This window comes from Bos taurus, chromosome 18 (genome assembly GCF_002263795.3).
Source record: "Bos taurus isolate L1 Dominette 01449 registration number 42190680 breed Hereford chromosome 18, ARS-UCD2.0, whole genome shotgun sequence".
Classification (NCBI taxonomy): Eukaryota; Metazoa; Chordata; class Mammalia; order Artiodactyla; family Bovidae; genus Bos; species Bos taurus.
The window spans coordinates 39058803-39083874 of record NC_037345.1 but is presented as its reverse complement, the minus strand read 5'-3'; the positions used below and the strand labels follow the sequence as shown (position 1 = coordinate 39083874).

The following is a 25072-nucleotide window of genomic DNA, read 5'->3' as shown; positions in this document are numbered from 1 at the left end:
TCTCTTTCTTGGCACCAAAATGAGATCATAAATACAAATAAACGTGGGCACAGAAATTGCCCACAAACACAAAGTCTTACTTTCCAGACATCCCTATAAACATATATACATGCATACACATGTACGTTTTAGGCATTTTTATAGTGAAACAATGCCAAAGCCTTTGACTGTGTGGATCACAATAAACTGTGGAAAATTCTGAAAGAGATGGGAATACCAGACCACCTGATCTGCCTCTTGAGAAATTTGTACGCAGGTCAGGAAGCAACAGTTAGAACTGGACATGGAACAACAGACTGGTTCCAAATAGGAAAAGGAGTATATCAAGGCTGTATATTGTCACCCTGTTTATTTAACTTATATGCAGAGTACATCATGAGAAACGCTGGACTGGAAAAAACACAAACTGGAATCAAGATTGCCAGGAGAATTATCAATAGCCTCAGATATGCAGATGACACTACCCTTATGGCAGAAAGTGAAGAGGAACTCAAAAGCCTCTTGATGAAAGTGAAAGTGGAGAGTGAAAAAGTTGGCTTAAACCTCAACATTCAGAAAACGAAGATCGTGGCATCCGGTCCCATCACTTCATGGGAAATAGATGGGGAAACAGTGGAAACAGTGTCAGACTTTATTTTTCTGGGCTCCAAAATCACTACAGATGGTGACTGCAGCCATGAAATTAAAAGACGCTTACTCCTTGGAAGGAAAGCTATGACCAACCTAGATAGCATATTCAAAAGCAGAGACATTACTTTGCCAACAAAGGTCCGTCTAGCCAAGGCTATGGTTTTTCCTGTGGTCATGTATGGATGTGAGAGTTGGACTGTGAAGAAGGCTGAGTGCTGAAGAATGGATGCTCCTGAACTGTGGTGTTGGAGAAGACTCTTGAGAGTCCCTTGGACTGCAAGGAGATCCAACCAGTCCATTCTGAAGGAGATCAGCCCTGGGTGTTCTTTGGAAGGAATGATGCTAAAGCTGAAACTCCAGTACTTTGGCCACCTCATGAGAAGAGTTGACTCATTGGAAAAGACTCTGATGCTGGGAGGGATTAGGGGCAAGAGGAGAAGGGGACAACAGAGGATGAGATGGCCGGATGGCATCACTGACTCGATGGACGTGAGTCTCAGTGAACACCAGGAGTTGGTGATGGACAGGGAGGCCTGGCGTGCTGCGATTCATGGGGTCGCAAAGAGTCGGACACGACTGAGCGACTGATCTGATCTGAACCTGATGTTCATGGAATTTTCTTTGAAAATCAGCTCAGGTATCTTACGCAGTGCTGTAATTCATTTCAACCCTTTTAGTGCCCTAATGGCACCCAACTCCAGTACTCTTGCCTGGAAAATCCCATGGATGGAGGAGCCTGGTAGGCTGCAGTCCATGGGGTCGCTAGGAGTCAGACACGACTGAGCGATTTCCCTTTCACTTTTCACTTTCATGCACTGGAGAAGGAAATGGCAACCCACTCCAGTGTTCTTGCCTGGAGAATCCCAGGGATGGTGGAGCCTGGTGGTCTGCCATCTATGGGGTCGCACAGAGTCGGACACGACTGAAGCGCCTTAGCAGCAGCAGCAGCATACACTCTCAACCCACGCTTTATCTAAAGCACACACACTCTTATGAATAAAATGTTTAACTTGAACGATCAAAAACTTGGTGAGAGTGTTGCTTAGAATCTAAAACTCAACATACAGGGAGTCGTCTCTACGGATTCAGGATGCTGCAAATCCGCGCAAGGTGTCTCAGCCAGAGCGCGCTGCCCCGCAGCAAAGACTCCGGGAGGCCGGCGGGCGGAAGAGGCGTGTACACCGCGAATGCGCCGGCGCATGAATGTTCAATCAGACTCTCCGAGCGGAGCGGAGCCTTCCCCTCCGCGGGCAGGGGAGGCGCCCGGAGGGGCGGGGATTAGAGGACAGCTCCATCTCCTCCAATGGAAACGAGTCAGAGGCGGGCCCAGAGGCGGCAGGAGCATGGCGTGGAGGCAGCTCAAAGTGAGTACAGCCGGTGCTGCTAATGTGGCAGCGTGGAAAAGCACGGGCGGGAAGCCGGGCGAGGGGAGGATGAAGGGCTAGCTTGGGCGAGATGTGGACGGGAGGCGGCTCCGAGAGCTTGGGCCTCTTAGGGTAGTGTGTGTAGCTTTGCAGACGCCTGCTGATGGTCATGCGCGTGCATTTACACACGTACTCGGCCACTGTGTAAATGCTACGTGTAAACAGTGTAGATGCTGATCTATGTAAGAGCACGTGGGCTTTTACTGAACTAAGCCCAGGGACACTTAGTGAACACAGGACCGCCTAGCATTGTGTGCAGGATCCAACCTGGAATGAAATCACAGTGAAACATAGTGCCAGTGTTTTTAGATAAACTTTTAGGGCAGGGTTTTTGTAACGGCACTCAGATATCTGTGGATCCACGCAAGGGGCGTTCCTACAGTCTCCTGGAGGAGGCTAGAAGTGTAGATAATGAATACTAGATCTATGGTGACGGCTAGGAGTGACCCTTAAAGGCAAAGCTGATCAGGCCTCCTTGTTTAGGGAACCAAACTCAAAACTTTATTCTGGCCAAGACCCCTGCCTGCCTCCCCAGCTTATTTTTAAGCCGTACTTTTCCTCATTCCTTGATTCCAGACAAACCTTTCCCCTTCCCCCATTACTTGGGTGCATCTCATTCTCCTATGCCGCCTAGAGTGTAGAGGGCCTTTAGCATCGTCCCCTCCCCAGCCCCCGCCCTGTGCCTAGCTAACTTCTATTTATTCTTTGAATATCAGCTTTAAGACACTGCCTCGAGGAAGCCTTTCTCTGCCTCTGTGATTAGGTTAGGCTCCTCCGCCACTTTTTTCTTCAGAGCACTGTTGTAGGTTTGCATGATCGTTGATTTCTCTCTCCTCCTGAGGTTGTACTCCTCGTGAAGGCAGGGACTTGAGCCTGGAATCCATCCTTGCGTGCACAGTCTCTATGGGGTGAATGAGTGAGTGAGTGACTCAGCACCTGGCAGTGATAAGTATCATGAGCAATGTTTGAGTTTGGTGCAAGAAGACCTGATGTTGGATATAAGAACAGAGTTGTGGTTGCCAAGTGGGTAGGAGAGGTAGAAGAGGGAAGGATTGGGAATTGGGGCTTAACAGATGCAAGCTATTACATTTAGGATGGGGAAACAACAAGGCCCTGATGTATAGCACAGGGAGCTGTATTCAATATCCAGTGACAAACCGTAATGGAAAAATATGGAAAAGTATATATATGTGTAACCCAATCACTTTGCTATACAGCAAAAGTTAAGACATTATAAATCAACTATACTTCATTAAAATTTTTTTAAAAAGACCTTAGAAAAAATTTTTTTGCAAAACCCTCTTTTGCATCCTGAAGTGGAATTTATGTATAATAAAGTCTTTCTATATATAATTTAAAAGGTCAACATAATGTCCTAATTGGAATATAAAGGAGAAATGAATTTATAATAATATGTATTTTGACCCATAAATATTAGGGCATGAGTCATCTAGGTAGTGAGTCAGGTGTGTAAGCCTCTACTTAGAAATTCTAGTGCCACGGGAATGTCTTCTGAGATGGTGTTATTCTTATTAATGTTCTGTGCTGAACAGTATGGTCAGCCCTCAATCAACAAGGCAATTGCATTCCTGGAAAGTCAATGCAGATGAAAACCACACAGGATTGTGTTTATGTGGGGAAATAGAGTCTGTAGTCCTAGGCTCAGGTAGTACGAACAGATATTTGTACCTAGTGACTGTCAGGATTTTCAAAAGTCGTAGAGGCACTTCTGACTTTACTGATGCCCACTCACTAAATCTATGAGCAGTCTCCTCCGATTTCCACTGCATGCCCCAGGGTACTCCCCCTCTTGAAACCCCTGGCCTGGAGTCCTTTGGGGCAGAGGAGTGAGTGTCTACAGAAATGCAGATACAGCCTCTGCCTGAGAGGCCAATATGTGAGCAGGAACAGAGGAGACCAGCATTAGCAGAAGGCTAGGAATGTGACTGAATGTAAAGGCCATTATGTTCCCTGTGAGCGTGTAAAGTGTGTGAAGGGTTTGGGGATGGTTCCTCAGCCTGGCCTTGAGGGGATCCCACTGGCTCTTTTTTCTAGAAGCGGGCCCAGGATGCCATGGTGATCCTGGGGGGCGGAGGACTTCTCTTTGCCTCCTACTTGACGGCCACGGGGGATGAGCACTTCTACGCTGAACTCTTGATGCCGTCTCTGCAGCGGCTGCTGGACCCTGAGACAGCCCACAGGCTGGCTGTTCGCTTCACCTCCCTGGGGCTCCTTCCTCGAACCACGTTTCAAGACTCTGACATGCTGGTAGGTGCTCCTTGTGCGACAGATACAAAGGTCAAGATCAAAGTCTCCTAATTTATTCAGCTGGGGCTGATCCTTTTGAAAACTAGAATCTCAAGTTAGCCCTCAAACTGTCGTCCCCATCTATAGATTAGGAACACTGAGGTGCAGAGGAGTTAAGTGACTTACCCAAAGGCACCCAGCCAGGAAGTGGCTGAGCCAGGATCCACACCCATGGAGTCTGGCTCAGCATCCTTCCCCTTAGCCACCATCCCTGCCTCACTGAGGTCTCAGGTAGCTCAGAGTTCACCTCTGCTGAAAAGGAAGCATGCCAGCATCACTAGCATCTAATGTGATGTAGGGATGTCTAGCCAAGCCCTTTGAGGAAAGCATACCGCTCCTGTCCGAGCCTCATTCCTTCCTGCATCTAATCATGGGCACCACTGTCCCCTTACTCTTCTGTGTGCTGGGGTTTCTGCAGCAAACAAAGTGGAAGAATCCACGTCCTCCTAGAATCTACATTCTCATGTAAGCCCTGACAGTTTCCACTGAAGAGACTCAGCAAATGGGGGACATTAGAATGATGTGAATGTGAAGGAAACACCAAGAAGCCCTCAGACCTCTCAGGAGAAGAGACACTATTATCGATCAAAGTGGCCTTCTGTATATTTTCCCTTTGCGTCTTAGTATCTCTTTTACTTCCCATCCTGCAGCTTTGAGAAGATGTGTGTGTCGCCTTTTTTCAGAAAAGTGAAAATTTTCTTTGGATTCCTTTCGGTTAGAGAAAACAGGTTACTAATGTAGCTCTTTCATAGCAAAGCCAGGTGGCATAAAGAGAACTTTGGAAAAGTGGGGGAGACCTGTACACAGTGCTCTGGACTGGTGCCAGCCCCATTTGACCGTCATCTCTGGGCTTTGAGGACTGAGGGCTGCCTAGGGGTCCTGTCGTGCAGCTGGGGTTAAGAGCCCCTCCTGGAGCACGGCCCCCAGTGGCCCCCTGCCTAGTCCCCGAGGAGCCACGTGCACATACTCACCTCCATCTGTTCTTCCCCCTCTTTGGAGCAGCCTTTCTTCTTTCTGCTTCTGGGACCAGACGGTGTCAGCCTGGGACCCTTGCTAGTCCTGCCAAAGGCTTTCCTGCAACATCAGCTGACAGAGACAACTCCATTGGCAACTGCTGGCTTTATGATAGGCTGATGCCTTTCCCATCTTTTAATGTATCTGTCTTGCTACTAGATTTGTTGGCTCCCATCAGGGTGAGAATCCTGAATCACTCAGGAGTCGGACTAGACCTGACAAATCATTCTCATTCTAATAAACAATCAGGAATCCAGCCCACGTCTGCCAGAGAAGAACCTGGTCCTCCCAGCCTGGTTCTGGGGCCCAGCAGTCAGAGCTGCCCAGCCGAGGACAGGAGTCATGGGGACTCTGCTGGGCCTTCGTGTCGCCTGGCTGAGGAGGAGGGACACAGCGGAGGCTGACTTACTAAGATGATGAAAGGATCTCGCTGCCTGTTTCAGAATAGCACCCACTAGGGGCTGAGACCAATGAGCCACTCTATCCCACCAAGGATAGTGGATAAGAAGGTGGAATCCTTAACTGTGATGAGAAAAGGCAGCACCTGTCTCCTGTTCAACCCATGGTGGGAACGCTGTTTGTCTCCTTGGTGATGATAAAGCCTGATGGTTCTCAAACTCTGGCTGGTATCAGAATCAGCTGGAGAGCACTGATAAAGATCGATTCCCTCAAAGTTCCATTCTGCACCTCCCCCCCGCCCCAAGACTCTGATTCCTTAGTCCAGGGATGGGCCCCGGGACCTGAGGTTTAACAGGCAGGTGATTCTGACGTAGGCATGCCGGGGACCATGCTTTGAGGAACACCAGAATGGCTTTTTCTGCCTGTGACTTTCTTTCCTTCTCCCTAGGAAGTGAGAGTCCTTGGCCATAAATTCCGAAATCCAGTGGGAATCGCCGCAGGATTTGACAAGCACGGGGAAGCGGTGGATGGCCTTTACAAGATGGGCTTTGGTTTTGTTGAGATAGGCAGTGTAACCCCAGAACCTCAGGAAGGAAACCCCAGGCCCAGGGTCTTCCGCCTCCCAGAAGACCAAGCTATCATTAACAGGTAGGTGAGCGGCCGTACGACCTGGACATTTTTTTGTCATTTGGAATGTTCTGGAATCATGTTGAGCATAAAAGCAGGTTTTATGATTTCAGTTTAATGTATATACAAGCTGGGGCTCGGAGGACTACAAAACAGCTACAGTCACAAGGTCACAAGCAGGAGAACGTGGGTATGGGTGTTGGCTCACTTGACTTTGGAGACTGTGCTTTTTCCACCTGGTTACTTCCAGTGCCCCTGCCCAGCTCTGTCCAGTAGAAATATGATGGAGTCCTATATGTAATTTAAAGTATTCTGGTAGCCACAATAAAAATGTAAAAAGAAACAGGTGAAAATAAAATTGACTTTAATAATCACTACATTATTTGTAATATTTATTATACTACTTAATTGTAAATGCTTAATATATACTTTTAATATATAAGCAATATAAGCGTGACTGGCTGTGTGCCTTCTTTCACTGTATCAAGCCTCTGAAGCCCAGCATGCTATCCCTATAGCATTCTCGCTTTGACTGGCCAGGCTTCACTCTCTGTGGCCGCATGTGGTTAGTGGGTCTTCCGCCAGACGGCACAGCCCCTGCCTTCAGTAACTGGGAAAGGTAATAATCGATATAGACAGCTGCTTTTAGGAAGAGAGATCCTTCTAGACTATGTAAAGCCCTTCTCTTTGTGACCCCCTGGAAAGTTTTCACTACAGCAAACCCAGAAAGTGGAGAAGTTCCTCCTTTCTGGTAGCAGTATTTGAGAGCCTCCTTGGCAGGGGTGGGGAGGTTTGAGAGGCAACTTTGGGATCATGAAGGGCCTTCTGGGAGGCTGATGTATGGAAGGTTTATTTGGCTGCATGTCCTGCTTTATCGTGCTTGTTTCAGGGAAAATTTCGAGCTTTAGACATTAAATTACTGATCTTTCCCCTGTAGGGTGGGATCAATAGCTTCAGAATGGTCAGGTAAAAAATGTTTACGATTCACCTGCCACAGATAACCCTGGGTACCAGGATGACGGGGCCTGGTAGGATCGTGTGTGTGAGAAGTGGCACGAGAGAGCAGGGCCTGAGCTCCCAGCCCTTGTGTTCCTGGCTCCAGGCATGCCTGGCCCAGGGTGGGTGCTGAATGAACCGAGTCAATGAGTACATGTATCTATTAGGTGTTTCTGGCTGCAGAACTTACTTACTGTTTAAGTAGTAATGGGTGTTTGTTATTATTTCCTCCTCATTATGGGTGTAGTAGGCAGGTCTAGGGTTGGTTGAGCAGTGGGGTGGCGTCAGGACTCTGGTCCAACCTCTGTGGGCCTTCGCTTCTTGCAGCCTGAGCTGCAAGCGTATGTCCTCACCTGAGGACATCAGAGAGCAGAAAGGAAAAGGAAGTATGGATATGGGGGGAAGTGGGTATTTTCCCAGAAGCTCCCTGGTGGGCAGCACTTTGTATCTCAGTGACCAAGCCCCATCACATGCATTTCACCCTGTACTGGAGAGCTGGTGCCACTGGTAAGGAGGAAGGGACGGGGGTGGCCATTAGAGCAGCGCCCCTCTGGGGGCTGGGGACGAGAGATGAGAGAGACGAGGCCCAGCCTTTGTGGAGTGTCCACTGACAGGTGATGGAGAAGACGTTGTCTCTTGTCCTCGAGACGGCTGTAACCCAGTAGGGGAACAGCAGCCTTTATGTGCATCCCAAGTCAGGAGAAGACGGGTACAGGGCACTCCATGCACGCCAGCAGGTGAGGGAGCATCTGGCTTGGGCCAGGAGAGAAAGGATGAGGAGATGGAGTGGCAGGATGGGTTCCAGGAGACGAATTTGTGGGGCGAGGCAGGAGGAGGGAAGATGGGTTATCACAGTGGTGAGGTCCCACTGCGTGGCAGCAGTGGATGGGAAGGAGGAGGGGCTGGACCCAGACAGGTCTGGGGGCAGCTACGTAGTTGAGTCTGGGCTGTTTACAGTGCTGGTTGGCTGAGTGACTTGTTGGCAAATTGTAATTTTTCCCTCTGTGCTTGATGGTGTTCTGGCAAGTTCTCTAGGATTTCCCAGGGTGTTTAGACTGTAGAAGTCTAAGAACTGACTCTGATTTTTCCTTTTGTTTCTTTGTCACAAATGTATGGTGAAATGGGCTTCCCAGATTGCGCTGGTGGTAAAGAGCCTGCCTGCCCATATAGGAGACATAAGGGACAAGACATGGACTTGGTCCTGGGCTGGGGAAGATCCCTGGAGAAAGGCATGGCAACCCACTCCAGTATTCTTGCCTGGAGAATCCCAGGGACAGAGGAGCCTGGCAGGCTGTAGTCCAGAGTCGCAAAGAATTGAACATGACTGAAGCAACTTAGCACGCACGCATATGGTGAAATGGTCAAGGAGCCATCTCCATCTCCATCTCTCTAGTCTTTCTGCCTGAGGGTCCTAACCTTGTCCCTCTCCTTGTGCTCTTCTGTGCTCCAGATACGGATTTAACAGTCATGGACTCTCAGTGGTGGAACACAGGTTACGGGCCAGACAGCACACACAGGCCAGACTCACAGAAGGTAAAGGGCACTGCATCAGAGGGCGGTTCCTCAGCTGTTGGAAGGAAACTTGTGGGAGAAAGTCAGGAATGTTCCCAGTGAAGTGAGCATGATTGAGCAATAAGAAAAAAAAGTGTGGAACTCAGGGCTCCTCTCCTAGAGGAATTTTCCTGGCTCCACTACAGCATCCAAGCTTTTAATTGAACTTTGCAATTGAACAAAGATAACACTTTGTTAACTAAAGTTCCTGCTTTGTTATGTAACCTGTGTCACAGCGGGTGACTTGGAAATAAGTAGTGCAGAGGGGCCGCTCTGTGATCACACGAGCAGGGCCTGGGTGCCTTCTTTGTACATCCTGCTCTCTCGTCCTTTTCTCCATCATAGAAGTGATGCATGCTAATGATAGACCCGTTAGTAAATGCAGGGAAACATGAGGAAGAACACTAACATTACTCACACTCTTCTCCACTCAGGGATAACTAACTGTTTCCAGCACTGGGAAAGTATCCTCCATGACTTGTCTGGAAACACCATGCATTTTCGAAGGCCGCCTTCAGAGGTGCTGATGTTCGTTCCTGGGGCTCTCTGCCCTGCTGTCCCTTGGGGTGCACGTAGCAGTCCTGGCACAGAGCTGTCTTCACTGTATCTTCCCAGGCATCCTCTGGGGCTGGGTGAGGCTACGGCCATCTTCCTCTTTCAGCAGGCCCCTCTGGAACACCTTCCAGAAGATTAGCCTCGTTAGATGTCCTGGTAGTGAGATGAAAAAAACCTGTGGATATTGGCTTCATTTCTAGAAGCAAGACTGAAAGTTAGCAACCTCTGATTTGGGGAGTAGGAAGTGGCCTTGCTTGGAACTCCCTGGCCTTGGTAGACCCAGACCCTGCTATACTGTAGACCTTGCCACTTGGGGGACTTGCAGGTCACAACAGCACTGTCATGGTGTGTGATACTCCCCTGCCTGGCCTCCCTTTCCTTCTTTTAATTGTCCACAGTGCCCTTTATGCCACTTCTCTCCTCTGTGCTCTCTTGCCCGACCCCTCAGCCCCCACTCTGGTGCTGACATTTGCTGGAGTGAAGCAAAATCCCACAGCAGAGCTCTGCACATTGTGCTTAGCAGCAGCTGGAAGCCGTGAAGACAGCTTAATCACTTGCATCATGCCAGTAAACTTGAACTGTTAAAAGCTGTGGTGCCCTTTGGGGGTAGGGTAATTCAGCAATTTTTGTCTAACCCCCAAATGTTGTCATTTGGGGCAAATGACTACTAACGGAAGACCCACTGGCTACATGAAAATGATCTCTTAAACCAGTTTGCCTGGTGGAAAAAAATTACAGTTTCCAAGCCATCTTAGCTTGATTTGGGAAGCTTGGAGACCCTGTTATATAACTTGTCTAACTGGGTTCCCTCTCCTCCCCTCCACCTATGAAATTAGCTACACGAATCTCATTTACATTCAAGCCGATGATAAAACAGGGACTGCATTTACAGTGTGCGATAGCAGGACCAGGTGGTGTTCTTTGACCCTCCCTGACCTGACACGTTTCGTGAACTAGCTGGATGTCTCAGATCTTCTCTCAGGCAACTGGTGGGAAAAACAGTTGGCATCGTGGATATACTTTATCCTTTGCAGATAAGATGGTATCCCAGGAAATCAAGTGCAGACAAGCCCTTGCTTTTACACATAGAAAAATACCTTTCGGAAACACACTGAAAGTCAAAAATACAAGTCAGGTGATAATTCCCTGTATTTTAGAGTAAGGTGACCGTATTACCTACCGTGCACGTTGAGAGTGGAAGGGACACAGGCACGAATAATTATGTCCAGGCTACAGGAGTGTTCAGGGCTGGCCTGGAAGCTCTGGGATATGCGGTCACCGAAGTTATAAGGGGAGTCCCTTCTCAGGACGGAAATGATAAAACCATTATGCCTCTTCATTTTAGACATGAGAATAGAAAATATTTTCCAGTCTATTTTATATGTATCCTTTAATTTTGCGCTTTCTTCACAACCACACACCCAGTCACCTGACAAGTGCAACAAGCGGCCCCTGCGAGTCAACAGCTGTCCCCTGGCATGCTGTTGACTTGCCTCTTCCCAGCTGTACTGCATTTACGAGCCCTACCTTTTTCATCACTAGTAGCTGCACTCCTAATGTCTCCATGCCCCATTAAATTAAAAAAAAGAAAAAGGGCGCAAAGCGACAAAGCCGGAAAACATCCTAGTAGCTGCCCAGGCACGGCTGTGCAGACGAAGGTGGAGGGTGGGTTTAGGTCGGCAGGCAGGGCACCATGCATAGCTCGGCGTTTTTCAGCTGCTGTGGGCAAGGTCGCATTTGGAGCTGGAAGGCCTTAGGCTGTTCATGGGCTGCTGGTCAAGGACGGCTTCAAAATATTATGTGGGAAATGGTGAGTAGGGACAAAATCCTGACCAGTGATATTTACAGATGGGCTGCCGCTGGGAATAAACCTGGGGAAGAATAAGACCTCGGTGGACGCTGCCTCCGACTATGCAGAGGGGGTTCGAGTCCTGGGTCCCTTGGCTGACTACCTGGTAGTGAATGTGTCCAGTCCCAACACGGCTGGGCTGCGGAGCCTTCAGGGAAAGGCCGAACTGCGCCGCCTGCTGACCAAGGTGGGTAATTACGTGTCCAGGCCCAGCCCCACTAGTTTGACCTACTGTTCATTCTCTAGGGCCAAGCTTCAGCATCGCTATCTGCTATCTAGGAGTTGTCTTTAAGACCTGGACCAGTTAGGACCCCTCACTTCCCTCTAATCCCCTAAGTAACACTGATTGTGCTCAGTATTAATCAACTGTTCAGTTATCTATCCCTGCTGTTAATCCACAGTGTATGAGAGCAGGGACCACAGCGCTCTCATTTACCACTCTGTTCTAGCATCTAGCACATTAAATGAATGAATGATAGGATGACTTTTCATCAAACAGTACTTGTGACAGTATTTGCTGTCTCTTTTAGGGACAAAAGTCTAAATAAACCTTAATGTATTAGCCAATGCCAGTGACATTAGGGACTCTTGGGGATTCCTTGGTTTAAAAGAATGGAATCAGATCTATCTTGATGGGGTTGTTTGCATAACTGACAGTGGTGTTTCCGGAGAAGGAGAAACTGCTGGTGCCTTAGTTTGACAGCTCATGTCAAGACACACTGCAGCTGCAGGTCACGGTCACACTGTAGGCTGCAGGCTCAGGGTCCCCATCTCTGGCCCCGTGTTGCTCTAGGTGCTGCAGGAGAGGGATGCCCTGAAGGTGGCCCACAAGCCAGCTGTCCTGGTGAAGATTGCTCCCGACCTCACAGCCCAGGACAAGGAGGATATTGCCAGCGTGGTGAGAGAGGTGAGGGTCAGGGCCTGGGGACACCGTTCACGGCCTGTAGAGGCCACCTGACCAGCTGGGTTAGCCTGGATGGCAGTTTCTGTTATATTAAGGGCTGGTTTGCTCTGTCATGATTCAGTGTATCACATACAGGCATTATTGTTTAGTCACTGAATCATGTCTGACTTTTTGCGACCCCATGGACTGTAGCCTGCCAGGCTTCTCTGTTCATATGTAGGCATACCTCAGAGATAGAGGAGGTTCAGTTCTGCCACTGCAATAAAGCAAGTCATGGGAACTTCTTGGTTTCCCAGGGCACACAGACTCTGCTAGTATAGCCTGTTCAGTGTGCAATAGCATTGCATCTAACAAAACAATGTACATACCTTTTATTTTTTAAAAAGTGATCCTTGCAGATATCTCTGGTGATAGCTCTATTCTAGGAACTGCCCCTCCCCTTAAAAATACATATATTTACTTGTTTATTTACTTACTTATTTTGGCTGCGCTGGGTCTTAGACACCTGGAGTCTGGCGCCTGAGACCACTCGGCCACCCTGACATGCTTGCGCTGGGTCTTTGCAGCATGTGAACTCAGTTGCAGCATGCAGGATCTAGTTCCCTGACCAGGAATTGAACCCAGGCCTCCTGGATTGGGAGCGTGGAGTCTTACCCACTAGACCACCAGGGAAGTCCAAAACAATGTATGTCATTGAATTAAAAACTACTTTATAGCTGAAAATATGCTAACCATCATCTGATACTGCAGGGTTGCCACAAACCCTCAACTTGTAAAAAACTTAGTATCTGTGAAGCACAATGAAGTGAAGTGCCATAAAACGAGATATGCCAGTAATAAGAAAGGAAATGTTTGAAGCAGTGTTTGAACGGGTCCTTTTCTCCCGCTTCTTCCCTCCTCTTCCTCCAGCAAGGGCTTTAAAGACTGTGCCTCCTCCAGCCTTGATCAGTGCAGTATTCTGTCTCCAGTCTAACACCGGGTGTCGGTGTCACGGGAGACCAGTGTAAACCCAGACTGAGCCCCGCAGTCCTGCTTCAGGTCCTAGTTCCACCTCTTTTACCTGCAGGCCTTGGCACAGGACGCTCTAGATTGAGTTGTTCTAAGGACTAAACCCCATCCTGGTGGAACCATACTGGCGGTTGGTATGTGATGGCTGTTACTGTCGTGTTGAGGCTCATTCTGACACTTGCCCAGGAAGTATAATGAGCGAGGTCTGGCTCTGGCTTCTGGGGGCTTAGGTGTGGGCGCCGGGCCCGCCGCTGTGTCAGACCTCCAGGGAAGCTTCTCCAAGTCCGTCATGCCCTGACCAGGGGGCTCTTTTTCTGTCTCCCCCTGCAGTTGGGCATCGATGGACTGATCGTCACAAACAGCACAGTGAGTCGCCCTGCCAGCCTCCAGGGTGCCCTGCGCTCTGAACCAGGAGGGCTGAGCGGGAAGCCCCTCAGGGATTTATCAACGCAAACCATCCGGGAGATGTATGCACTCACCCAAGGCAAGGACTCCATGTCTGTCTTCAGAGCTCTGTGTGCGCGGGCCCTGGGGCTGCGATGGGACTGGGCTTCCTGAACCACCGCCCTCAGCAGGGGGCTGGGGCTGGAGCCAGACTGAGCTCCTGTTCTCACGTCTCGCCCTCCCTTCCTCACCATGTCCCGTGCGCTTCTCTGCAGGCAGAGTTCCCATCGTCGGGGTTGGCGGTGTCAGCAGCGGGCAGGATGCGCTGGAGAAGATCCGCGCGGGAGCCTCCCTCGTGCAGCTGTACACGGCCCTCACCTACCGGGGCCCGCCCGTAGTGGGCGGGGTCAAGCGGGAGCTGGAAGCCCTTTTGAAGTGAGTGAGGCCACGTGGCTTGAACCAGGCAAACTTAATGTGGTTATCAACCAACTCAGAATGACTCAATCAAGGGGATTTCACCTGTCTCTATTCATTCAAAAAGCATCTGAGGGCTACACCCCAAATGCAGGGGGAAATTTCCCTGTTGCTCTTTTGACAAAGGTCATACAGTGCCAAAGAATTAAAGATTAACTTCCAAGACAGTGGTGTTTATAGGCCTAAGGCGTTCTGGCCACATTCCTGTTAATTCAGTAACACTGGCTTGAGGTCAGGGAACTGTCAGTACTTACAATGGATTCCCTTCCTGGTCTGAAGACCTGGGGAGATTCCTGGGTGAAGACAGTTCAGAGGGGATGAGACATGCATTTGGGATAGCGAGGCAGGTGTAGTCACCGACCAGATGGAGCCTGGTTGAATGTGGGCTTCCAGTAAAAGCCGGGCCTTTGCTTTACTATTTGCTGAAATGGTTTTGTTCTTTTTCCAGGGAGCAGGGTTTTGCCAGAGTCACAGACGCCATTGGGGCAGATCATCGGAGGTGAGGACTGGTTGGGGGGAAGCCTGATCTGGAACTGTCCTGCTAAATCAAGCGAGCCTTCCAGGCTAATGGAGAGAGACCACATTCTCAGACCACAAGGCCCCTCCTCCAGCTGGACTGTAAAAACCAAGCCTGACGGTCAGCAGAAGCCATGCAAGGCTTTCCTCAATCACTTGTCAGACAGGAGCTGCGTCCTTGATTCTTTCTAGAGTCACAGTCCAGGATCCTTAAATATTACAGGGACAGTAGACATTTGGAGGGAAAATCGTGGTAAAATAAAGTCATTGAAAAACTGCACTTAAGTCGCAACCCTCTTGCCTAGAAGTTGTAGGTCTTTTCAGGCCTCTGCCCCCCAGGATCTGCCGTTGGATTCCCAGGAGCCGGACTCTCTTTCATCCTATATATTTAAAGTTTTAACTGTGTTTTGAAAATGTTTCAAATGTAGATAAAAGTTGCAAGGATAGGGCTTGTGGATGGCCGTCCTCTCCATGTCTGCACGTGGTCCACCCTCTGTGTGTTTGGGTCCCGCCCTCTTCATCGAGGGACACTGGTCGTTTTCACTGCATTCCTTGTGTAAAGGCCCTGTCTCCAAGCCAGGTCACATTCTGCGATACTTCAGGTCTGGATTTCATCCTGGCGATCTTGGAGACCCAATTCAGAAGATGGGCTCGTTGTCCCCCTGCTATACAATCTGTGAGCCGGTGCTGCTGGGCAGGCAGGCTCTTGAGGTGCCTGAAGACACTAGACAAGAGGCTCAAGAGGTCTGGTCATTAACTAAAGAGACAGAAATGCTAACCTTTCAAAACCAAAAAGCAGATGGTGATGGGAGGTGAATGGCTCGGCTGAGTAGTGCTATTGATGTCAACACGCCTTCACAGCCAACAGTGCAGGTTTTATTTTAAATTTATTTCTTGGCAGCTCTGTGGAGAGGCCTGTAGCTGCCTTACAGATAACATGTCCTTGTCTCATCTCGGCCTCATCTAATCTCCGCCTCAACCTCTGCCCATTCCCTCTGCCAAGAAACCAACAGCCAGTCTCATGCTGCCTTTGATACAAAGATCTTTTTCCTGTTTTTTAAAAAAGACTCTTAGAGACTTCCCTGGTGGTACAGAGGATAGGAATCCTCATACCAATGCAGGGGGACATGGGTTCAGTCCCCAGTCCTGGAAGAGCCCCCTGCTGCAGAGCAACTAAAACCCATGTGCGCCCCAACAAAGAGTAGCAACCCTGCATCCCCACACCCCAGCTAGAGAAAGCCCGAGTGCAGCAACAAAGACCCAGTGCAACCAAACGTATTTTAAAAATAAAGATAAACACAGTTAAAAAAAAATTCTTAGTATGACGATAATACCTATTCATGGAGAAGGCAATGGCACCCCACTCCAGCACTCTTGCCTGGAAAATCCCATGGACAGAGGAGCTTGGTGGGCTGCAGTCCATGAGGTCGCTAAGAGTCGGACATGACTGAGCGACTTCACTTTCACTTTTCACCTTCATGCATTGGAGAAGGAAATGGCAACCCACTCCAGTGTTCTTGCCTGGAGAATCCCAGGGACAGGGGAGCCTGTTGGGCTGCCATCTATGGGGTCGCACAGAGTCGGACACAACTGAAGTGACTTAGCAGCAGCAGTAGCAATACCTATTCATAAATTAAACAGTATAGTCCCCAGATAAGTGTTGTCCACTCCTTCCTTCCTCAAACAATTCCACATCTCAGAGATAATCACAATTAGCTTTTATATCCGTCTAGATTTTTCCAGACATTTTTCTTTGTATTTGCAAACACACACCCATAGCTCTTAAATGTTAAGTCGCTCAGTCGTGTCTGACTCTTCACGACTCCATGGACTGTAGTCTACCAGGCTCCTCTGTCCATGGGATTTTCCAGGCAAGAATACTAAAGTGGGTTGCCATTCCCTTCTCCAGGAGATCTTCCTGACCCAGGAATCAAACCCGTGTCTCTTGCGTCTTCTGCACTGACAGGTGGATACTTTACCACTGCGTCACCTGGGAAGCCCCATCTAATCACACCAGCCCCCTTATTTATTTATTTTAGTTTTAAAATCTTTACTAGATAATTACTGAGAGTCTACTAGGTTCAAAGTTGTATGGATATATGCTTTTTATTTCTGGTGTTAGTGTATTTCACCTACATTCATAAACAAAATTTTGGACAGACTAAACGCACAATTTTAGACCATTTTGTTAAAACTTTAAAATCTTCAAGGGAAGAGGTCGTTTATTTTCCCTTTAAAAGCAGTTTTCTCTGAATGGGGGAGGAAGACGTCGGAGACATTCAAAGGACTCAGAGTGCTGTTGCTTGCGTCCCCTGCAATCTCCCGTTAGTTAAGAATAACTGGGAAATTAAATCTTATTCTGCAACTTGCTTTTTTTCCCTGGAGTCCTTCAATGTCCACTCCTTCAATCTACCTTGCTCTTTCTAACAGCCCTTTGGGTTTCTGCAGCACAGATATATCAATATTTGCTTGTGGGTAGACAGGCTGTTTTGTTTCAGTCACAGACAGCGTGACAGGGTGTCTCTTTTTGTGTATCTTTGGGCTCTTCCAGTAGAATTTCTGTAGAAAATATTCCCAGAAATGGTTACCGCTCGGGCCAAGTTTAGACTGTTGATAGTTACTGCCAGATTGCCATTAGAGAGCATTGTTCAGTTTATCCTTCCCTACAGCTTTGTAGGAGAAGGCCCCTTTCCTCCTAGGCTGCTTCACACTGGGAATTTTCAAGTACTGCTCTGAAATAAACTTGTTCCTTCTCCACTTTCTCATTGACGATAGCCTTCATTATGTCTCTTCCTTGGTGGAAAGAGAAAAAAGGAACTGTGGGTTTAGCAAGCCACTTTGGGCTGCGGCCAAAGTGCTTGCCACATTCATGTCTCTGTGTGTTTGTGTGTGTGTGTGTATCTGAGAGAAGGAAGAGCCTTCAACTAAGACCCGCAGGGAAGGTCACAGATGGGGGTAGCTTTCCCTGGGTTCACCCATTCTCACTCGTCTCAGGTGGCCCTGCTGGTCTCTCCTCTGGCTGTGGGCATTCGTGTAAGTTTTGTGTGCCTCAGTCTCCCAGTGTGTAAAATGGGGAGAAAGAGACCCATCTCAGAAGGTTGTTCTGAGGATTGAATACTAAGTGTGGTTATGGCTCAGCACATCCTACTCTCCTAATAAATGTTATTTCTAATTGTCACAAAATCCCTGCAAATAGGTATTACCAGGCCTGTATTCACAGCTAAAATGAAGGTAAAGGGCCTCACAGGACCTCTGAAGAGTATTATTAGCCCCTTTTCTTCTCCCTCAAAAGTCCATCTTCTGTTACAGATAAGATGTCTATGTGCCATTACTTCCCTGCCCCCGACCCAGCCCCCAGCCGCACTGTGCGGCATGTGAGATCTTAGTTCACCAACCAGGGATTGAACGCGTGTTCCCTGCAGCAGAAGTGTAAAGTCTTAACTGCTGGACTGCCAGGGAAGTCTTGTCAGTACTTTTTATAAAAAACCATTCATAGTAACTTGCCCTGGGCACTTGACTGACCCGAAATAAGGTGGTCGAATGGGCTCTAGTGATCAAAGTTCAGAGCCCTGTAGAGGTGGGGAACATTCTGTAGGAACCACAGTGCCAGCCAGGACTGAGCCTGAAGATCCAACATGTAGCAGTTGAAGCAACCATCATTTACTCTCCCACAGTGTCGGCTTAGGAGTTCAGGAGCAAAGGAGTTGGTGGCTCTGGCTCAGGGTCTCCCATGAGGTTGGCCAGGGCCAAAGTCATCTGAGGCTCTGCTGGGGCTGGAGGATTCACTTCTGAAGTGGTTCACTCATGTGGCTCGGGAGCTGTTGTTGGCTGTTGGCACAAAGGGCTACCTGAGTGTCTCCACACCAGGGCATCTGCCTTCTCCCAGAGTGAGTGATCTAGTGCAAGGTGGAAGCTACGACGCCTTTTATGACCTAGTCTTGGCGGTCACAGGGCTTCCCTGGTGAGTCAGCAGTAAAGAATACACCTGCCAACACAGGGGATGCAGCTTTGATCCCTGGGCCAGGAAGATCCCCTATAGAAGGAAATGGCAATCCTCTCCAGTTCTAGCCTGGAGAATTCCTTGGACAGAGGAGCTGAGCAGGCTACAGTCCATGGGGTTGCAGAAGAGCCAGACACAATTTAGTGACTAAACAGCAGCGACCTGGCAGTCAAACACCATTACTCAGGCCATGCTCATTCTTTTCATTCGAAGAGTTGCCAGTTTTAGTAAAACAAATGAAAACAACAGGGCGTCCAGTTAAATTTGAACTCCAGATAAATAGCAAAATAAGCTTCTGGTATAAATACATCCCATGCCATAATTGGGACTTATAAAAAATTTACTTGTTTGTCTGAAATCCAAATTTAATTGACTGGGGATTGAAGCCACCAACTGCAGACCCTCTGAAGTGATTGGTTCCACAGTGCTGACAGGAACAGCACTCCTGATTACCATGAGGTAGTCGACTTCACGTGAGAAGACTGGAACAGTCAAACCAAATACAGTTTCCCTCCCCCAATTCTTAGAAGACATTCAGACATAAGAAAAGTTGAAAGAAGAGTAACATATCCATACCCGCTTCACTTAGACTCAGTAGTTCTATCTTTTCTGTTTATTTATATACTTTGATTTTGATGAACCATTTTTTTTTTACTGTATGATTTGAATTTATATAAAAGAGAACAGGCAAACCCAAGATGAACCTTTTTTTTTTTTTTTTACTATATGATTCCATTTATATAAAATGTCTAGAATGGGCAAACCCAAGAGTCAGAAAGTAATTAGAAGTTGCCAGGGGTGGGGGATGGCAACCCGCTCCAGTGTTCTTGCCTGGAGGATCCCAGGGACGGGGGAGCCTGGTGGGCTGCCGTCTATGGGGTCTCACAGAGTCGGACACGACTGAAGCGACTTAGCAGCAGCAGCAGCAGATGGATGTGATGGGTGTACCACATTGTGAATGTACTTAATGCCACTGGACTGTACATTTTAATGGTTACTTTTATAATACGCAAATTTTACCTCAATTTAAAAGAAGAAAAGTCAGCACGGTGTTTTGGTTAGGAATGGACTGCCTGGTTTGGAATCCTGACGGCCATATGCCAGCTGTGTGATCTTGGGCAAGTTGCTTAAGCTCTGTGTGCCTCTGTTTCCTCACCTTAATTTAAGGGTACCAAAAACATTTTTGTTACAGAGTTATTATAAAGTGTAAAGGAGTTAATATTTGTAAAGCACCTACAGATCCATGTTTCACATAGTAAGTACCATGAAAAGGTTTTTTAAGTAGATCCCTGAGCCCCACAGCCAGCTCCATGCAGGCTGCTCAGACCTGGGTCTTGCCCTCCAAGCCTGTGGCTCTAAGACTCACAGGATGGTCTCCTAGGGGGGCCCAGTGCCAGGCAGAGGCTGAACAACTCAGCCGGATAGCTGCTTCTCTTTCAGAGATTGATGAACCATATTGAAGGAAGTGGTAGATGTCAGGACACTTCTCTCCTAAGTACTTTGTAACTTCTATCTGCTAAAAATATGTTCCTCTGAAAACATAACTCTGTGATCTCACCTAAGAAAATTAGCCATGATTTTGTAATATCATCTAACATTCAGTCCATATTCCAGGCTTCCCTATCATCCTAAAAATAACTTCTGGCATCAATCAAGTCTCACCTAGGGACTTCCCTGGTGGCTCAGTGGTAAAGAATCCACTTGCAATGCAGGAGAAGCGAGTTCAACCCCTGGGTCAGAAAGATCCCCTGGAGTAGGAAATGGCAACCTACTCCAGTATTCTTGCCTGGAAAATCCCATGGACAGAGGAACCCGGCGGGCTGCAGTCCATGGGGATGCAGAGAGTCAGACATGGATGAGTGACTAAAAACAGTTGCTACATTAGACCTTGTCTCCAACAGATCCGGTCTTCTCACCATTCTACATATATATATGTATATATATAAAACTATATATAAATATAAAGGCTCACCTATATGTCTCTTTAGCCTTTTAAAAACTAAAGCAGTCACCTTTGAAGAGATGAGTCCGGTTGTCTTACAAACAGTTCTACATTCTGGATTCCCAGAATACAGGCTATATTTCCTTTAGCCTTTGATCTCCGCTGGAGCTGAGTGTGAATATGTGAGTAAATTCTACCCAGTGAGATGCATGTGAAGGTACTGTGTACAACTTCTGGTAAGTCTGCTGCTGCCCGGAACATGATGTCTGGAGCTTTGGCAGCCTTTTTAGACCTGAGGATCAGGGTCAACCCAGAGGCAAAAGCTGGGAAGAGCTTCATACCAGTTCTGTGTGCTTACTTCCCTGCCTCCTTTATTTGAGAAAATAAAACCTTGTGTGCTTAAGTCACTGTTTATTGGGATTTTGCTTTATATTTAGTCAAATTTAATCCAGCTAATGCAGAAGGCAGATTGAGATCTACCGTAATCTTGTATTTGCCTGGGAGATACATTTCATTCAGTGAGGAGCTCTCATTCGTCCAGGTGCAGCTCCCTGGGGCCAGCGCGGTGTGAGAACATGCTCAGACTATCATGTTACCTGTGGAATCTTGGTGTTCAGGGAAATTTTTTGTAAGAAACTTGTGGCTGTAGATGTGGGAAATGAAATTAGTGTAGTAGTCACAGGTAAGAGGACTCTGAGGGACGGGGCAGAGAGGTGTGAGTGTGCAGGGCAGGGTGGGAACACCCCTGGATTGGCACAAAACGGGTGTTTGTGAAATAGCTGGGCAGCAACACCGGGGCCAGGTTCCAAAGGGCAGGGCCTTATGGGGCGGGGGGTGGGGGGATGCAATTAACATACCAACTCCTTGCAATCTTGCCTGACAGGGAGAGGTTTCCTGGGTGTTGAAAACCCCATTTGGCAAGTGTCCCACAGGAAACAGGAACTTACAGCATGCCACCCCTGGGGTCAGCTGGGCTGGGCTCAGGAACAAAGCTGTGTATGGAGGGGCAGAAGGCCTCCTGGGGCAGCACGACCCCCTTCCCGCCCAGGCATGCACAAGCTATAACTGAGGTGCTGCCATTTCAGCCCCTGGTCATCTGAGAAGCTGGGTAGCCTGTCGAGCTTCGACCATCTCCTGGAGGTTGAGTTTGTAGGGTTTCTAGATTTAGTGACATCTTCCTACCTGAGCAAAAAGTGCAACATCCATGTAGCGTCCCTCAAGCAAGGGAGGCAGAACCTTAGAGCGGCCCAGGGCTGCTCTGCCCAGGTTTGAACCCTGCCTGCTCTACGCACTAGCTGTGTTACCTTGAGCAAGTTCCATACCCTCTCTGTGCTCAGGTGTAAAAATGGGGTTATTAGGTAATAAAAGGCTCATCTGCCTCAGGATTGTTGAAGAATTAAATGAACAAACACAAGGAAAGCACACACAGCAGTGCCTGGAGCATAGGAAGGACTCCAACAATGCTAGCGGTTATTACTACGACGCGGGTGCCTGCTCCTGGAGACACTTGTAGAGCTGGTTCTGCTGACGGCTTTCACGCTTCTGAGGACCCAATCTTTATTCCAGATGAAAGCTGATGGGACTGGCAGCATCTAGTTATGTTGTGGTAGTCATTTTTCCACCTCTCTGAACTTTTTGAGGGTAGAGGCTGTTTATTACTCATTCAATTTGGCAAACTGAATTGACTGAGTGAGTGTGTGTCTGTGTGTGTGCAGGGCGCTGCTGGGTGTAGTGGTTAAGGTGAAAAACAAATGCCAACCTGGCCCCTACCTTGTTTCAGGAGCCTAGAAGAAGGCCTTGCTTTCTGTCCTATGGGTGAGGTTGAAGAAACAGGAAAATTTACACTAATTCTTCTGAATATAGATTCAAGTTTTAAAATTTATCCTAAGATCCTTACACTCTGATCCCTGATCAATTTCATACTAGGGAAGGGAGATTATATTTGAAGTCTGTCAAAATCTGGTTGGCTGTCCTTACCAATGGGAAGCTGGTCCAGGGATAATATTTGATTTAGAAGCCTGAAACCTGGAAGTTCCTCATTTATAAAGTGTCAAGGTTGATGTTACTTTCGAGAAGCTTTTTTTTTTTTTTTTTTGAGAAGCTTTTTAAAGATGTGAAATATCTGCCTGTGTGTCTGCCAGTGGCCCAGTTTTTACAAAGAGAATTACTGGCACTAAGGAAGTATTGCTGGGAACTGATGTCCATAATCTGGGGACAGCAGGATTTCATGGTTCCTGGTTCCTGGTCCCTGGTCCCTGAGATAAAGGGAGATAATCTAGAGAGAGGCATAACAGTGGGAACGTCTTTGTTTAATTTTCTTATTGACACAAACTGGAATGTTGAACAACATGTACTGTTCTGAATTCAACACCCCACTAGTCATTCTGTTCTAGGGTCATGTATGAAATGAAGTGAAGTCAGTCGTGTCCGACTCTTTGCAACCCCATGGACTGTAGCCTATCAGGCTCCTCCGTCCATGGGATTTTCCAGGCACGAATACTGGAGTGGGTTATGTATACTCCTGGGAAGATCCAATTGTCTCATTCCATGGCTGTCCATGCACTTGTGACTGCAGAGTTTCAGCAGTTCTAAGATGCTTATTATTGTTCCATTTTAACTCTTCTGGAATTGAGATGCATCTTGCATTGACTCGCTGGATCATGGAGAAATCAAGGGAATTCCAGAAAAACATCTACTTCAGCTTCATTGTCTATGCTGAAGATTTTTGTGGATCACAACAAACTGTGGAAAATTCTTAAAGAAATTGGAGTACCAGACCACCATAACTGCTTCCTGAGAAACCTGTCTCTATGTGCATCAGGAGGCAACAGGTAGAACTGGGCATGGAACAACTGACTGGTTCCAAATTGAGAAAGGAGTACGACCAGGCTGTATATGGTCACCCCACTTATTTAACTTCTATGCAGAGTACATCATGTGAAATGCTGGGCTGGATGAATCACAGGCTGGAATCAAGATTGCTGGGACAAATATCAACAACCCAGATATGCAGATAATTCCACTCTAATGGCAGAAAGCAAACAGGAACTAAAGAGCTTCTTGATGAAGGTGAAAGAGGAGAGTGAAAAATCTGGCTTTAAATTCAGCATTAAAAAAAACTAAGATCATGGCATCCAGTCTCATCACTTCATGGCAAATAGAAGGGGAAAAAGTGAAAGGAGTTACAGATTTTATTTTCTTGGGCTCCAAAATCACTGTGGACGGTGACTGCAGCCATGAAATTAAAAGATGCTTGCTCCTTGGAAGGAAAGCTATGGCATACCTAGACAGCATATTAAAAAGCAGAGACATCACGTTCCGAACAAAGGTCAAAGCTATTTTTTTTCCAGTAGTCATGTATGGATGTGAGAGTTGGACCATAAATGCTAAGTGCCCAAGAATTTATGCTTTCAAATTGTGGTGCTGGAGAAGACTCTTGAGAGTTGCCTAGACAGCCAATAGATAAAAACAGTCAATCCTAAAGTCAATCAAAACAGTCAATATCAACCCTGAATATTCACTGGAAGGACTGACGCTGAAAAGATGAAGCTCCACTACTTTGGCCACCTGATGCAAAGAGCCAACTCATTGGAAGAGACCCTGATGCTGAGAAAGTTGAAGGCAAAAGGAGAAGGGGGTGGCAGAGGATGAGATGGTTAGATAGCGTCACTGATTCAATGGACATGAATTTGAGCAAACTCTGGGAGATAGTGGTGGACAGAGGAGCCTGGCATGCTGCAGTTCATGGGGTTGCAAAGAGTTGGACATGACTGAGCAACAACAAAAACTGGTGGGATCTTAGGCATTTTGTCAGTGTCTAATTGACAGAGTTTTCTTTTTCTTACAATTCATAGCATATTAAGTTAGATGAAATATGACAGTGGTTCCCAAACTTTGCTTGCATTTGGAATCACCTAGCTATCTTTAAAAGATCCTGGTGCCCACCTACATGCGCCATGTAATAGGGATGGGCTACAACTTGGACATCAGGATTTTAAAGTACAGAAAAGTTTGGGAGCCACTGAAATACAGTATTTCTGCCTTATTCAAGCTTTTCTTCAACTCCTAGGTTTCATGAACAGCATCTTTACAGATTCTGCTTATATACTAGACACTCCTCTGTCTCAAGTAATAATGTCTTTTCAACTCCAGCCACTAATTATCCATCATACTCCAGGAGACTGTCAGCTCCAGGAGGGCAGGGGTTTTGTTTGATTTCTTCTCTGTTATGTCCTCAGCACCAAGGACACCGAGGTACATTGTAGACACCTGATAAATATTAGATGAATGAATATTCCTCCTTTTATATTTGGTGCCCTAATAAACTCATTTCTCATCCAATTTGTAGCAGAAGTGTTATACATTCAGGTGATTCCCAAATCTAGTCCTCTGCTTCATCTTTCACTCCCTGGTTTTCACATAACATTCATTTCAAATCTTGAGCTTAATGTTTTCTCTTCCCACACACCCCTCACAATTTCAGTCCTAGTCT

General features: G+C 47.5%; 1 protein-coding gene and 1 long non-coding RNA gene across 2 annotated transcripts; one reads left to right on the top strand and one right to left on the bottom strand.

Annotated features, from left to right (window-relative positions):
- The first annotated feature begins 1968 nt into the window (after nucleotides 1-1968).
- DHODH (dihydroorotate dehydrogenase (quinone)) lies at nucleotides 1969-15083 on the top strand. Its single transcript, NM_001015650.1, is given in 9 exon segments — nucleotides 1969-1994; nucleotides 4110-4322; nucleotides 6223-6422; nucleotides 8848-8930; nucleotides 11352-11539; nucleotides 12146-12259; nucleotides 13595-13748; nucleotides 13924-14083; nucleotides 14571-15083. Coding segments are annotated over 9 exon segments (1188 nt in total). The 5' UTR covers nucleotides 1969-1973; the 3' UTR covers nucleotides 14626-15083.
- On the bottom strand, nucleotides 6497-14051 carry LOC107133343 (uncharacterized). The gene is made up of 2 exons (XR_001502344.3): nucleotides 13744-14051; nucleotides 6497-9656 (listed from the first exon to the last, which is right to left on the bottom strand). It is a non-coding gene; the product is annotated as an uncharacterized lncRNA (long non-coding RNA).
- Nucleotides 15084-25072: the final 9989 nt, after the last annotated feature.